This window comes from Salvelinus alpinus, chromosome 12, assembly GCF_045679555.1.
Source record: "Salvelinus alpinus chromosome 12, SLU_Salpinus.1, whole genome shotgun sequence".
Classification (NCBI taxonomy): Eukaryota; Metazoa; Chordata; class Actinopteri; order Salmoniformes; family Salmonidae; genus Salvelinus; species Salvelinus alpinus.
In genome coordinates this window covers 20,786,299-20,802,308 of record NC_092097.1, presented here as the reverse complement: position 1 = coordinate 20,802,308, position 16,010 = coordinate 20,786,299, and the positions used below count along the sequence as shown (strand labels likewise).

Here is a 16,010-nt window from a genome sequence, read left to right as displayed (position 1 = left end):
AAGGGACTTGTTTGCAGTTCCTACCGCTTCCACTGGATGTCACCAGTCTTTGGAAATTGGTTGAGGTTATTCCTTTGTGTAATGAAGAAGTACGGCAATCGTAAATGAGGGTCACTTGAAGTAAATTGTTTAAGAGGGGCACATTACCAAAAAATTGTCAGTTTTTCTTTTTGTATTGAAAACAGATCATCCCGTCTTCAAATTGATCGATTATTAACGTTTAAAAATACCTAACGTTGTATTACAAAAGTAGTTTGAAATGTTTTGGTAAAGTTTACATGTAACTTTTGATATATTTTGTAGTGAAAGTTGGAAGCTGTGTTTTTCTGGATGAAACGCGCCAAATATATTGACATTTTGGATATATATCGACGGAATTAATCGAACAAAAGGACCATTTGTGATGTTTATGGGACAAAGGTAAGGCATGAATTATATTTTTATTTCTGCGTTTTGTGTCGTGCCTGCAGTGTTGAAATATGCTACTCTCTTTGTTTACTGTTGTGCTATCATCAGATAATAGCATCTTATGCTTTCGCCGAAAAGCCTTTTTGAAATCTGACATGTTGGCTGGATTCACAACGAGTGTAGCTTTAATTTGGTATCTTACATGTGTGATTTAATGAAAGTTTGATTTTTATATCATTTTATTTGAATATGGCGCTCTGTATTTTCCCTGGCTATTGGCAATCATCCCACCTACCACAGAGAGGTTAACACTGGAGTGATAGATGAGCAGATGATGAGCAGATGATGATGAGCAGATGATGGTGTGTAAGTAGTGATACTGGTGTGCAAAAGAGCAGCAAAGTAAATAAAAACAATATGGGGATGAGGTAGGTAGATTGGGTGGGATATTTACAGATCGACTATGTACAGCTGCAGCGATCGGTTAGCTGCTCAGATAGCTGATGTTTAAAGTTAGTGAGGGAAATGTAAGTCTCCAGCTTCAGCGATTTTTGCGCATTCCTCATGATATCGCCTTGCGTTCCATAACTTTTACAGACACGAAGGAATTCTCCGGTTGGAACGTTATTGGATATATATGATAACAACATCCTGAAGATTGTTTCTCTACTAAGTTTGACCAGTTTATTCGACTTGTAATATAACTTTTTTAAGTTTTCGTCCGACGTTATGCATCACTTGCACGAGCGTTTGGATATGTGTGCTAAACGCGCTAGCAAAAGCAGCTATTTGGACATAAATAATTGACATTATCGAACAAAACAACAATTTATTGTCGAACTAGGATTCCTGGGAATGCATTCTGATGAAGATATTCAAAGGTAAGGGAATATTTATGATGTAATTTGTATATTTAATAATATTTATGATGTAATTTCGTATTTCTGTTGACTCCAACATGGCGGAGAAATTGTATTTATATTTGAGCGCCGTCTCAGATTATTGCATGGTGTGCTTTTTCCGTAAAGTTTTTTTGAAATCTGACACAACGGTTGCATTAACTTCTTATTTCTGCATCCCGCTACCGGGATCGATATGACAGCAGCCAGAGAAAGTGCAGGGCGCCAAATTCAAACAGAAATCTCATAATTAAAATTCCTCAAACATACATGTGTCTTATATCATTTTAAAGGTGTTCTTGTTGTTAATCCCACCAAAGTATCCAATTTCAAATATGCTTTTCAGCGAAGGTACTACAAACAATTGTTAGGTCACCACCAAACCACAATAAGCACAGCTATTTTTCCAGCGAAAGATAGCTTTCACAAAAAGCAGAAATAGAGATAAAAGTAATCACTAACATTTGATTATCTTCATCAGATGACACTCATAGGACTTCATGTTACACAATACATGCATGTTTTGTTTGATAAAGTTTATATTTATATAAAAAAGTCAGAGTTTTACATTGGCGCGTTACATTCACTAGTTCCAAAAACATCAAGTGATTTTGCATAGCCACATCGTTTCAACAGAAATACTCATCATAAATGTAGATGATAATACAAGTTATACACATGGAATTATAGATATACGTCTCCTTAATGCAACCGCTGTGTCAGATTTCAAAAAAACTTTACGGGAAAAGCAAATAATAATCTGTAATCTGAGACGGAGCTCAGAACAATAGCCAAATTAGCCGCCATGTTGGTCAACAGAAACCAGAAAATACATGATAAATATTTCCTTACCTTTGATGAACTTCATCAGAATGCAGCCCTAGGAATCCCAAGTCCACAATAAATGCTTGATTTGTTCGATAATGTCCGTTATTTATATCCAATTAGCTACTTTGGTTAGCGCCTTTGGTAAACAATTCCAAAGAGATTCTGGGAACATCAGAAGTTGGGGGGAAATTAACTATATTCTGGTAATCCGACCAACTGAACATATGCGGTGGTACTTAAGGTATATTATGTCAGTTCGGTTGCCCTCTGACACATTCTCATCAATGATAGAATGACAAACTCTACTGTGGAAAGTCTAAACATCAGATTCACATGGAATTGTTGTTTAATTCAAATGTTTGAATATGAAATTATTTGTGAAGAGATGAAATGTAGTTTTAGCTTCCAAATGAGAGATTTGGGTTTTCATAAGTTTGGGCCTCTGCTCGAACAGTGGCCCGCCCCTGTGAAGAGGCATGGGTTATAAACTTTTCAGACACACCCCTCTCCCTCCACTATATAAAGCCATTGACAAAAATATAACTTTCTGTTCCGGGTACATTAGGATGACGATCCGATGTCAGAATGGTTCAGATAATAACTACAAAACTAAGCCAACATCAGCATGGACTTTGGTTGTGAATGGTATGAACTTTGAACTCGTATTCACTACAGAAGTGATACCTCCTAGTCGTTGAGTTAGCAACAGCTGCTACAAACGCAGGTTAGGAAGGACAGTCAGAGTATCCCGTCTACTACACAACGACGTTACTACACGTATCCAGTGACCACCAGAGACATTCTTCAAAGGACAGAGGGCTCGGTTTGGCAACACGGCCTTCCATCTACCACCAACCTACTGAAGCGCAGCTCAGAGTAAATATTTATTGCATTTTCCTTTTCCAAATGGGCGGTAATTTAGAATGCATAAGATACTGTATTTACGATAGCACAGCTTCGCCTCTGTTCCAGTCTCCCGCTCTTTCACTAAAATCCAGCCCCCTTTTCTTTGTGTAACAAGCTGTCATATCTGTTCCGCCCGCTAGGGACGTTTTCCTTTATGACGGCAATTTGTAATCAAGTTATGATTTAATTGTGTATGTGTGATTCTGTGTGATTAGTTAGGTATTTAGTAAATAAATAATTAAACCCAATTTTGTATTGCTGATTCAACTTGTTAGCCAGGATTCTTGCAGATAACCAAGAATTTACAACTTTCAGAATATGAGACTGAAGTAAGTTGACGATTAATATGGACGGCTATGGATGTAAAATATTACTAAATCTTTAAGAGTTTATTCGGAAGATAACAGCTCTATAAATATTCTTTCGTGGTGTCCCTCTCTAGTTATTTACATGATTAGTTCAATCAGGTGATATTAATTACGGAGAAATTATTTTATAGAATAGCATGTCATAGCAATTAATCTGGCATTACCAAAGACACGACACTGCACAGTACTGTCTTTTATCGATGGCGGTTATGATATCGTTTAGTACCTTGAGCGTGGCTGAGGTGCATCCGTGAACAGCTCGGAAACCGGATTGCACAGCGGAGAAGGTACAGTGGGATTCAAAATGGTCGGTGATCTGTTTATTAACTTGGCTTTCAAAGACTTTAGAAAGGCAGGGCAGGATGGATATAGGTCTGTAGCAGTTTGGGTCTAGAGTGTCTCCCCCTTTAAAGAGGGGGATGACCGCGGCAGCTTTCCAATCTTTAGGGATCTCGGACAAAAAGAAAGATGTTGAACAGACTGGTAATAGGGGTTGTAACAATGGCGGCGGATAATTTTAGAAAGAGAGGGTCCAGATTGTCTAGCCCAGCTGATTTGTACGGGTCCAGGTTTTGCAGCTCTTTCAGAACATCTGCGATCTAGATTTGGGTGAAGGAGAAGCTGGGGAGGCTCGGGCAAGTAGCTGCGAGGGGTGCGGAGCTGTTGGCCGGGGTATGGGTAGCCAGGAGGAAAGCATGGCCAGCCATAGAGAAATGCTTATTGACATTTTGGATTATCATGGATATATCGGTGGTGACCGTGTCGCCTAGCCTCAGTGCAGTGGGCAGCTGGGAGGAGGTGCTCTTGTTCTCCATGGACTTTACAGTGTCCCAAAACTTTTTGGGAGTTGGAGCTACAGGATGCAAATTTCTGTTTGAAAAAGCTAGCCTTTGCTTTCCTGACTGACTGTGTGTATTGGTTCCTGACTTCCCTGAACAGTTGCATAACGCAGGGACTATTCGATGCTATTGCTGTCCGCCACAGGATGTTTTGGTGCTGGTCAAGGGCAGTCAGGTCTGGAGTGAACCAAGAGCTATATCTGTTCTTAGTTCTACATTTTTTGAAAGGGGCATGCTTGTTTAAGATGGTGAGGAAATTACTTTTAACATCTCTGGGATAGGGGGGACGCTTGCGTCCCACTTGGCCAAAAGCCAGGGAAAATGCAGAGCGCCAAATTCAAATAAAATGATATAAAAATCTAACTTTCATTAAATCACACATGTAAGATACCAAATTAAAGTTACACTCGTTGTGAATCCAGCCAATATGTCAGATTTCAAAAAGGCTTTTCGGCGAAAGCATTAGATGCTATTATCTGATGATAGCACAACAGTAAACAAAGAGTGTAGCATATTTCAACCCTGCAGGCGCAACACAAAACACAGAAATAAAATATAAATCATACCTTCCCTTTGACGAGCTTCTTTTGTTGGCACTCAAATATGTCCCATAAACATCACAAATGGTCCTTTTGTTCAATTAATTCCGTCCATATATATCCAAAATGTCCATTTATTTGGCGCGTTTGATCCAGGAAAAAACAGCTTCCAATTTGCGCAACGTCACTACAAAATATCTCAAAAGTTACGTGTAAACATTTCAAACTACTTTTGTAATACAACTTTAGGTATTTTTAAACGTTAATAATCGGTCAAATCGAAGACGGGTCTATCTGTTTTCAATACAGGAGGACAACAAACTAACGCTACTTTTCTAGTCTTGCGCAACTCTCAAACAGTACACATAACGTTACACTGATTCAAGATGGCCGTACTTCTTCATTGCACAAAGGAATAACCTCAACCAATTTCCAAAGACTGGTAACATCCAGTGGAAGCGGTAGGAACTGCAAACAAGTCCCTTAGAAATCTAGTATCCCAATGAAAACTCATTGAACAGACAGTGACCTAAAAAAAAAAAAAAAATCTGAATGGTTAGTCCTCGGGGTTTTGCCTGCTACATAAGTTCTGTTATACTCACAGACATGATTCAAACAATTTTAGAAACTTCAGAGTATTTTCTATCCAAATATACTAATAATATTTATATCTTATATTCTGGGGATGAGTAGAAGGAAGTTGAAATTGGGCAGGCTATTTATCCAAAAGTGAAAATGCTGCCCCCTATCCTAGAGAAGTTAAAGAACGACCAGGCATCCTCGACTGACGGGATGATTTCAATATCCTTCCAGGATACCTGGGCCAGGTCGATTAGAAAGGCCTGCTCGCAGAAGTGTTTTAGGGAGCGTTTGACAGTGATGCGGGGTGGTTGTTTGACCGCGGATGCAGGCAATGAGGCAGTGATCGCTGAGATCCTGATTGAAAACAGCAGAGGTGTATTTGGAGGGCAAGTTGGTCAGGATAATATCTATGAGGGTGCCCATGTTTACGGATTTAGGGTTGTACCTGGTGGTTTCCTTGATAATTTGTGTGAGATTGAGGGTATCTAGCTCAGATTGTAGGAAGGCCGGGGTGTTAAGCATATCCCAGTTTGTCACCTAACAGAACGAACTCTGAAGATAGATGGGGTGTAATCAATTCACATATGGTGTCCAGGGCACAGCTGGGAGCTGAGGGGGGGTCTATAACAGGCGGCAACAGTGAGAGACTTATTTCTGGAGAGATTCATTTTTTTTAATTAGAAGCTTGAACTGTTTGGGCATAGACCTGGAAAGTTTGACAGAACTTTACAAGCTATCTCTGCAGTAGATTGCAACTCCTCCCCCTTTGGTAGTTCTATCTTGACGGAAAATGTAGTTTGGTATGGAAACTCCTAATTTTTGGTGGCCTTCCTAAGCCAGGATTCAGAAACGGCAAGGACATCAGGGTTGGTGGTGTGCTAAAGCAGTGAGTAAAACAAACTTAGGGAGGAGGCTTCTGATGTTAACATGCATGAAACCAAGGCTTTTTTGATTACAGAAGTCAACAAATGAGAGTGCCTGGGGACACGCAGGGCCTGGGTTAGCCTCCACATCACCCGAGGAGGAGTATGATGAGGGTACGGCTAAGGGCTAGCAAAACTGGTCATCTCGTGCGTTGGGGACAGCGAATAAAAGGAGCAGACTTCTGGGCGTGGTAGAATAGATTCAGGGCTTAAAGTGCAGATGGGTATGGTGGGGTGCGGGTACAGGCACTGAGTGATAAGAGAGGTTGCATCTCTGGACACGCTGGTTATACTGGGTGAGGTCACCGCATGTTTGGGAGGTGGGACAAAGGAGGTATCTAAGGCATGTACAGTGGGACTAGGGGCTCCGCAGTAAACTAAAACAATGATAATTATCCTAAACAACAGTATACAAGGCATATTGACATTAGAGAGAGACATAAAGCGAGGCATAAAGCAATCACAGGTGTTGATTGGGAGAGCTAGCTAAGTCAACAACGGGTGAGACAACAACAGCTAAGACAACAACAGGTAAAATGGCGATGAATGAGCAGAGAGGGTCGGTTAACTTCTCTGCGCTACGGATCCCTTTTACGGGATCCCTTTCCTAAACAACCGCTAGAATTGCAGGGCGCCAAATGCAAAAAATATTACTACAAATATTTATAATCATGCAATCACAAGTGAAATATACCAAAACACAGCTTAGCTTGTTGTTAATCCACCTATCGTGTCAGATTTTGAAAATATACTTTACAGCGAAAGATATCCAAGCTTTTGTGAGTGTAGCTTTCAATGCTACAACAGCTAGCCTTATATTAGCTTGGTCACGAAAGTCAGAAATGCAATGAAATTAATCGCTTACCTTTGATAATCTTCGGATGTTTCCACTCACGAGACTATCTGTAAATTATATGCATATTCTACAATCTGGGCCAGAGAAAATGTCCGTTTTACGTTGGGCACGTTATTAAAAAAAATAATAATAATAATCTGACCCCTAGCGCTAAGAAGTTAACTACACACGGGGCCTGAGTTCGGTGCTAGGGCCAACAGATAAACAAAGGTAAACAAAGTGGAGTACCGTGATAAATGAACAGTCCAGCAGGCATCAGCTAAGTAGCCAAGTGATCATAGGGTCCAGTGTACAGCAATAGATGAAACAGGGAAGCCGCTAGGTAGTCGTTACTACGCTAGCACGCGGGAGACACAGCGTTTAAAGTTAGCAGTCCGGGGTAAGAAGAAGCATTTGCTCCGTCGTCCGGCAAAGGCCGGACAGCTGATGGAATTAAGTCTGCGGACCAGTCGTGGTGGTACGGAGGGGCGCTGTGTCGACAAAGGGACCGGGCCAGATGGCGAAAGAGGTATTGTAGTTGTCGTAATTTCGTTTGCTAGCCGGGAGATGCGCCTGGCTCAGGGTTAGCTTCGGGGCCGGGTCACTCAGTTGCAGCTAGCTAGCTGTGATGATCAATGGTCCAGGGTTTACGGCAGTAATCTGGCGTTGTAGTGGAGAAAAACAGTCCGAGGCTGGCAGGTATTATCCAAGCTAAAAAAAACAGCTGGTGCCTGAGCAGAGGGTAAAGGCCGCTAGCAGTGGCTAACAATGACTAAATAGCTAGTAACTTAGCTAATTAGCTGGCTGATGAAAGTTTTGGCTATAGGATCTAAAGAAATAGCGGATCCTTGTCACATTGAGTGAGGCGGATTACTAGAAGGTATATTTAATTTAAAAATGGAAAAAGAGATTGAAAAATAAATTGGAATATATACAAAAAAGACCAAAGGCAAAAAGTAAACGAGAGGACAACAAACTACGTCTGCACTGCACTGCTACGCCATCTTGGATTATATGTATAATTATATGTATAATCGTGCAATAACCAAAAAAAAGTGTTACATATCAAAATATAATGTTTTGCACCAGAAAATCCTAGAATCTACACATGTAACCGACCGCCTTGATTCGGTCTTATGTAGCAAAGTTTTTAATTGTGTTTTTTACATTTGATAAAACCTACAAAATGGTATATCATACACTGCATTTGAGTAACAATGGGAAATTAATTCTGCTTTGGAAGTTGATAAACCTATAACTTCACTTTTGAGAAAATGGCCATTGAATGTTTTGGTACCTACTGGAGAGCTCTTCTTTTGTCTACACCCATTCAGCATCGTTCACACCCTTAAGTTTTAGCCCCCACCAATACTCAGACCATTTTATTCAACCTAGTAGAGCTGGTTAAGTTGTTTTCATGTTATCCAGAGCGTCGGTGACTGTGCTTCTTGCAACAATTGAATTACGCTTTTTTTGCCAACCTTTACTGACACCGGTCATATTCAATGGGTGTTGAGCGTTTGTAAATTTATCAGTTATTCTGTGCTGTGGCACACGATTGCTCTGAAATCGAACACACCGAAATGGTTACTTGCATAGTGGCAAGCTAGCTAAACAATGAACCATAATCCCAACTCATGACGTTACTACCCTGCATGAATCTGCAGGTAGCTAACCAACCAGGTTCAATGTTAGCTAGCTAACATTAGCCTTTAGCTGGTCAATTAAATGGCTCTGAGATATGAATAATAAGATCATACACGTAATGTTAGTTAGCGAGCCAGCCAGCTAACGTTAGCTAGCTAGCTAATAGTACACTAACTTGAAATGAAACCACTTTCTTGTCAAAATTAGAAATGTGTAATATCTGAAAATGTAGCTAGCTAGACTATCTTACCCTTATATATCATGGATGGACTTGTCTCCTGTCGGATGCCATGGTTACCCTTAGTTTGAAGATGTAATCAGGAGACAGGTGTTTTCTCCATCTCCTTAGCTATCATACTCGAATTCCACTGATTTCAAAACTCAGTCCTCCATAAAGTGGAGAGCAACACTTATGCAGTTTTACTACGTGGTAAAAAATAAATAAAGCCGTGTTATACAGGATTACCTAGACATACTGACTAGCTCAAATGGACAGACGCGTGCTATATGGCAGACCAATCCAAACTCGTCTCTCGGCATGTCCAGCCCACTCATTCTCAGCCAATCATGACTAGCGGGAAGGTTGCTGACTTTTTCTGTGGCTAAACCAACTAGGTTTGTAATTTAACAATTTTATTCGTATATACAGGTGGCATACACGTTTGTTATTAAGACACATGAAAGTTCACATGTTCGAGAAGGCATTTCTGCCTCAAAAACATATTTTGATGAAAAAAAAATGTTTACGTTCAAACGGCTCTCCTGTGACGTAGTGACCCGCGATATACGCCTAGTTTCCTGAAACGGGTCACATATGCCCTAATTTAGTAAGACATTTACACACAGTTAATAAATTATGCACCAGGTGGGGAGGCAGATCTGTTCTTAATGTTTGTCAGCTGTGCTCGTGGCTTTGGTCAGGGTGAGGAATCTTGTCTGGTTATCCCCAATGGAACCATTGAGGAGCAGTGGACACAGTGTTCCTGTCAGGGAGAGTTAAATGTAAAATTTGTCATGGACAGAAATATTGTGCTTTAAACTTTTAGTCAAATGGAAAAATGGGTTTTATGATGGTAGTAGTCTTACACTCTCGCTTATTCAAAATGCTGAACATGCAGATCATATTAAGAGGTTTCATTTTTATTGCTACTGTTCTTGTAAAAGTGAAATATGTAAAGCCACAAGGCTCTTTTTTTATGACTAGTGCTTGGGTGTGAATGCATAGTCGAGGTGCTCCGCTTGTCACTGAGGTTCAAATTAAACAGACAGTCATCTTTGATGTCTAAAAATAGAGGTAGGCCTGCAGGACCTCTGGCTCTCTGCTTGGACCAGATTGCAACACATTCAGAGCCTACTGTGTGGTTGAACATAACCCAAAGTTGCAGAATATAGCCAACTGCTCCTGGTATTTATTATGCTTACTTAAACCATATTTTGTGCAGTATCCTGTAGTATGTTTCCTTATAAAGCGAATGAAGGTTTATTTTGGTTTGCAATTGTGGAATGTTATGCTACATTGGGTCACAGGACCTGCATTTGTATAAAGACTAAAGAGCGGTTCCTGTGTGTCAGTAGTTGCTCAGATAGACTTGAGCCCTGTGAATTTGCAGGGCTGAGATTTATTCACATGAGAAAAACCAGAAATGTGTCTGTCAACATAAGTGAAGTGTTTTTATTTGCATGTTTCTAATTGTAAGAGTATAAGCGCAGAGTACATGTCTATGGAGGAAAAAGAGAGGGCGGTACCTTATTGAAGTATTTAATTATTCTGCTCTGCCCGCCTCTCACCATTGGTGCAGGGCTCGATCGAGTGAGTGTCTCTGTTCTGTATTGCGTGCTTTGTAGTACAGTTATCGCTTTGAAAGAGGGAGGCAGGCCATAGCGCGTGCTTGTGTATTGAATCGGATAAAAGCACAAGTGAAGCGGCAGGAAGAATTTAGGTGAGCCAATTCTTATTTCCCTTTTGAAATGGAACAGTTGTTGAACTTTATCAGTACTTTTAAGGGTTTTAACATTGTTGCAAACAGCCACGGAAGCGTTTGTTGTTTTCATGCATTTACTACTTCATTACGGTAGCCATAATTATTTTTGATATCTTGATACGCATTAGTTACTGATGTAAATGTATCTAGTGAGTTACATTACAAACGCTTGGTAATGGAAGTGGGCCCCTTACACATGATTTGACAGGTAGATGATCAATATAATGATTTACATTAGTACTTGAATGACTAGAGAAGACAACAGTAGTACACACCGTGAAATAATATTTTAGCTCAATTAAAGTGACATGAATATATTGTAAAACATTGAGTACAAATGTGGGCCACATCATTGAATGATGCAATGCGTTATCTGCTCCTTTTAATTTGTAATTGGCAGGAGTCACTACTACCAACAGGGTGAATGCTGCACCCGGGACTCCACCTCCAGCCATGACCTCGGGAAATGAGAACGAGGCGCCCACTTTGACAGGGAGCATCCCACAGAATGGGGAGAACAAGCCACCCCAGGCTATCGTCAAGCCCCAGGTCCTCACCCACGTCATTGAGGGCTTTGTCATCCAGGAGGGAGCTGAACCCTTCCCTGTAAGTGCTCTCTCCCATGGTACTCCTTAGCAGCTAGGAGTAAACAACATGCCACTATCTCAAGAGTGATTTCCCACAGGGGCATATTCCTAATAGCAACAAACACAAACAATCATGCAACAACACTCTCTGTGCTAAGCAATGACAAAGTGCAATGTCTTACTATTGTTTACCTTGGTCATAAATTCAAATAGCCTTCTGTAGTCCAAAATGTTGTTCCATACAGAGATGTCTGTGAAAGAAGGCACACAGATGTTAAGACCACAATTAAGTGTTATTTTTGAGAGAGGTGGGGTGAAAAATGTTGATAGGCACAGTCACTCAAGTGTGTATTTGACTTATCAATTAACAACTCCCTGTTTCCTAGTGGATGTTTTCTGCACAGGATTTATTATAGCTTATGGACACAGCATTGTTAGTTTGCCATTGTATTGCTGTCATAGCTTGGAAAGAGTGCCATTAAGCCATCACACGTTGTCTTGCCCAGATTGAGCGGTTGCCTGTGATGATGGACAGCCCAAAGAAGCTGCATGAGCAGCTCTCCTCTGACCCGGACAAGACTCCTGTTAGTAACCCCACCAACACCACAGACTCTGAGACAGAGGAGCTGACCCCTCAAGGTAAGGGAGGTCATGTATGGAGTGATTGAAGCCATCTTATTTGGCAAGCAACACAATTATGGACTTTCTAAGTGCTACAGCTTCATAACAATGTAAGAGATGTTGATCTTTCATGGAATTATTTTGATTTGTCCACAGAATTAAAAGACCAAGAGGATTCAGATTCTCCCAAACTGAGCTGTGAATTCTGTGGCTGGGTGGACTTTGCCTACAAATTCAAGGGGTCAAAACGGTTTTGTTCCATGGTGTGTGCAAAAAGGTAATTCACATTTGGGGTGCCATTTCTAATCAATCAAATGTATTCATAAAGCCCTTTTTACAAAGAGCAGATGTCACAGTGCTTATACAGAAACCCAACCTAAAACCCCAAACTGCAAGCAATGCAGATAGATGTAGAATGTTTAGATGCTTTCTGTGGGTTAAAACCCTCAGGGTCAGAGCTCCTCAGTAGTGTTCCTTTGAGATGTGGGATGGGAGTGGACATAACTATTATCCTTGTTGTTGTGGAACAGGTATAATGTTGGTTGCAGGAAGCGGATAGGCCTTTTCCATCCAGAAAGGAGCAAAACATCCAACCGCTGGCACAGAAGGTCACACAACAGCGGCCACCAGAGTATCAATTCTAAGAAGCAGGTAAGATCCTCTCCTACTTCTCCACTGACATCACAGCTCCCCTGTGAACAAACATGCTCCCGTCAGTGACACCAGAGCTGACTCATGGGTTTTGTTTCAGAAGCTGTCCCCTATGCCTCAGCAGACCCAGGGGGGTTCAGTGTCCTCCCCGCTTCCCTCCCAACCCAGCCAGGAAGAGTCCAGCCCCTGCTCTGACATGTCCAGCTATGAGGAGCCTCCGTCGCCCCTGTCAGCAGCCAGCTCAGGGCCCCCGGCACCCCAGGCGGTGTCACTCCTGGCAGGGAGAGGCTCGGACCAGGAGTCCCCCCGGAGCCGAGAGCTGCCTCTCCTCACTCAGCACATCCTGCCCAACGACCCCACCAAGTGGAATGTGGAGGAAGTATACGAGTTCATTCGCTCCCTTCCAGGTAAGTCTCATAAATACAGTATTTAGCTTAGGCCTACACCATAACTATATTCTTCTGTAGGCATGATGATGTGATGATAGGAAGCTTATTTCCCCTCTGGGGATCAGTAACGTTTATTAATTCCTCAGTGGATTGTCTTATGTAGACAGTGTTCATGCTTGTCGTTGACGTTAGATCATTTATTTAATGGGTTCGCTGTGGCTTGTTCCTAGGCTGCCAGGAGATAGCAGATGAGTTCCGCTCTCAGGAGATAGACGGCCAGGCCATGCTCCTACTGAAAGAGGACCACCTTATGAGTGCCATGAACATTAAACTGGGACCTGCACTTAAGATCTACGCAAGCATCAACATGCTCAAAGACTCTTAGCCATGATGGGTTGATATGGTGCTGATGTGTGTGCATTTGTGTGTTCGTCTGTGTTTGGTGGGAAGGCGTCATACTCTGGGACAAGATTAAACATGTCGCCATCGCACTGATGACTACCTTACCTCTGCACTACCATCTTTCATCCCACCTTTGGATTGGCTTCTTCATGGTACAGTTATCCATGGCCTGCAGACAGGTGGACAACTGGTCATTCCCTTGGTTGTCAAAGAGACATTTCCAGGGAAATACTTTAATGGACTGACTGCGTTAGAGTAATGGCACAAATAGTGCTAAAAGCACTGCAAGGATATATTTGAGCTTGTAGGAAAAGATGTGAAAATGTGGGTATATCTGAATTTCTTCTGAAGTATAATTGTGATTTTTAATTATCATTGACCGCATACGTGGTTTTATTTTGGTGCTGATCGAATGTTGACAGCCATACGTGTACAGTATGTTTGTCAGGGAACAAATGAAAGCCAGTCACCAGTTTGAGTCTTATACAACAGATGCTTAGCTCCATTTCATAATGATCAGCAACTATACACTATACACTGCATGGCATTTCACTGTGCTCAGAGCAGTTTACGCTGTTACTTTGTGACATTGATACTTTCCCTGTACATTTTACGGGCTTAGAGAGACAATCTTCTTTCCAAATGTGATTTACCAAGACGCCATGCCATGCCTTTTATTTATTCCTGGGTCAGATTTCACATCCTGTGAGGTCTTCTATGACTGTAGGGTTGACCCATGCTATCTATGGGTTGACCACAAGGCTGAAAAGTTGCAGAACTCAATGAACTCACTGTGGATGTTCACCATCATACCTCTTTTATTCCACTAGCACTTAAAATGATTGGTTCTCTTCTCCATAGCTTAATTTAATAAAACCAACATTACTTGATTGGGTCTGAAATTCAAATATTTGGTTTGGTGAGTTGTCAAGATCTGTATGAGTCTAAAGCTACCTGTAAAGAATTACATGCTTGTATTTGCTTTTAAGTTATCCATAATGTTTTATATAAAAATTGTGAAGTATTTTGAAATATGCAAACATGTAAATATCATGGCTTGGGGAAGGTGTCTTTTTAGTGTTTTTATAAAAAAAATATTGTATGCTTGTCATGTGATGAATGGTCAATTGTGTTTTTAATTGTTTGAGATGATGCTTTGTCAAATGCCTGTATTTATCGAAGTACTGAATTTGTTACGCAACATTTTTCAATGATAAATCTGCAACATAGTCAGTTGTATGTTTTTATTTTTGTGTTAAAATCTATATTTGCTTGAGTTTGATATTATGGCATGTCGGTACAGTAGCAAGACCAGTAGCTTCACTGATCGCACATAGTCCTTTGGGTGGATTACAGTTGTCTCCAGAACTCCGAAAGATCCCCCTTCCTTCCTGCGGTCTTGTATCATTATTACATGGGGCATGTATTAGTGTAAGTACATGGTAACATATTTATCTGGATTATTTTGTCACAAATGTAGCCTGTCCTCTAGTGGTGCTTAAAGGGTAGTGCTTGTACAACAACTGAAGTACAGTGGGTTTGAATATTGAATAGGTTGGTGTATTGAATAAGTTAATAGTGGCTGCTTTCAAGTCTTTCGATTATAATATATGCGATTTAAGTTAGGATATGTGGCAGACATGTCACCATTCAGTGCGCGGGAAGAATTTATCAGTGATTTGGGATTATTTTAGTCTAGTGTTATGATTGGCGAATCCTTTCCTATCACTCAAAGTAATGTGTGGTCTGAGGTTTTGCTTTTAGGCTTACCCATATGTCAATCACTTCTAAACTCAGCAAAAAAAGAAACTTTTTCAGGACCCTTTGTAAAAATCCAAATAACTTACCAGATCTTCATTGTAAAGGGTTTAAACACAGTTTCCCATGCTTGTTCAATGAACCATAAAGAATTAATGAACATGCACCTGTGGAACGGTTGTTAAGACACTAACAGCTTACAGACGGTAGGCAATTAAGGTCACAGTTATGAAAACTTAGGACACTAAAGAGGCCTTTCTACTGACTCAAAAACACCAAAAGAAAGATGCCCAGGGTCCCTGCTCATCTGCGTGAACGTGCCTTATGCATGCTGCAAGGAGGCATGAGGACTGCAGATGTGGCCAGGGCAAGAAATTGCAATGTCCATACTGAGACGCCGAAGACAGCGCTACAGGGAGACAGGACAGACAGCTGATCGTCCTCGCAGTGGCAGACCACGTGTAACAACACCTGCACAGGATCGGTACATCTGAACATCACACCTGCAGGACAGGTACAGGATGGCAACAACTGCCTGAGTTACACCAGGAACGCACAATCCCTCCATCAGTGCTCAGACTGTCCGCAAAAGGCTGAGAGGCTGGACTGAGGGCTTGTAGGCCTGTTGCAAGGCAGGTCCTCACCAGACATCACCGGCAACAACGTCGCCTATGGGCACAAACCCACCGTCGCTGTGCCAGACAGGACTGGCAAAAAGTGCTCTTCACTGACAAGTCAGGGTTTTGTCTCAACAGGGGTGATGGTCGGATTCACGTTTATCGTCGAAGGAATGAGCGTTACACCGAGGCCTGTACTCTGGAGCGGGATCGATTTGGAGGTGGAGGG

The 16,010-nt window shown here is 41.4% G+C and overlaps 1 protein-coding gene across 9 annotated transcripts in view; it reads left to right on the top strand.

The window, feature by feature from the left end:
* Positions 1-14,639, top strand: part of LOC139535661 (polyhomeotic-like protein 2) — a 44,853-nt gene extending 30,214 nt beyond the window's left edge. For 8 of the 9 annotated variants that reach the window (XM_071335304.1, XM_071335306.1, XM_071335305.1 and 5 more), the window contains 6 exons: positions 11,157-11,362; positions 11,850-11,982; positions 12,121-12,241; positions 12,495-12,615; positions 12,716-13,022; positions 13,235-14,639. In XM_071335304.1, the coding sequence (XP_071191405.1) occupies positions 11,157-11,362; positions 11,850-11,982; positions 12,121-12,241; positions 12,495-12,615; positions 12,716-13,022; positions 13,235-13,389 (1,043 nt within the window). In that variant the 3' untranslated portion in view covers positions 13,390-14,639. The remainder of the gene's footprint in view (positions 1-11,156; positions 11,363-11,849; positions 11,983-12,120; positions 12,242-12,494; positions 12,616-12,715; positions 13,023-13,234) is intronic. The other variant, XM_071335299.1, reaches the window with a different exon arrangement.
* The last annotated feature ends 1,371 nt before the right edge of the window (positions 14,640-16,010 follow it).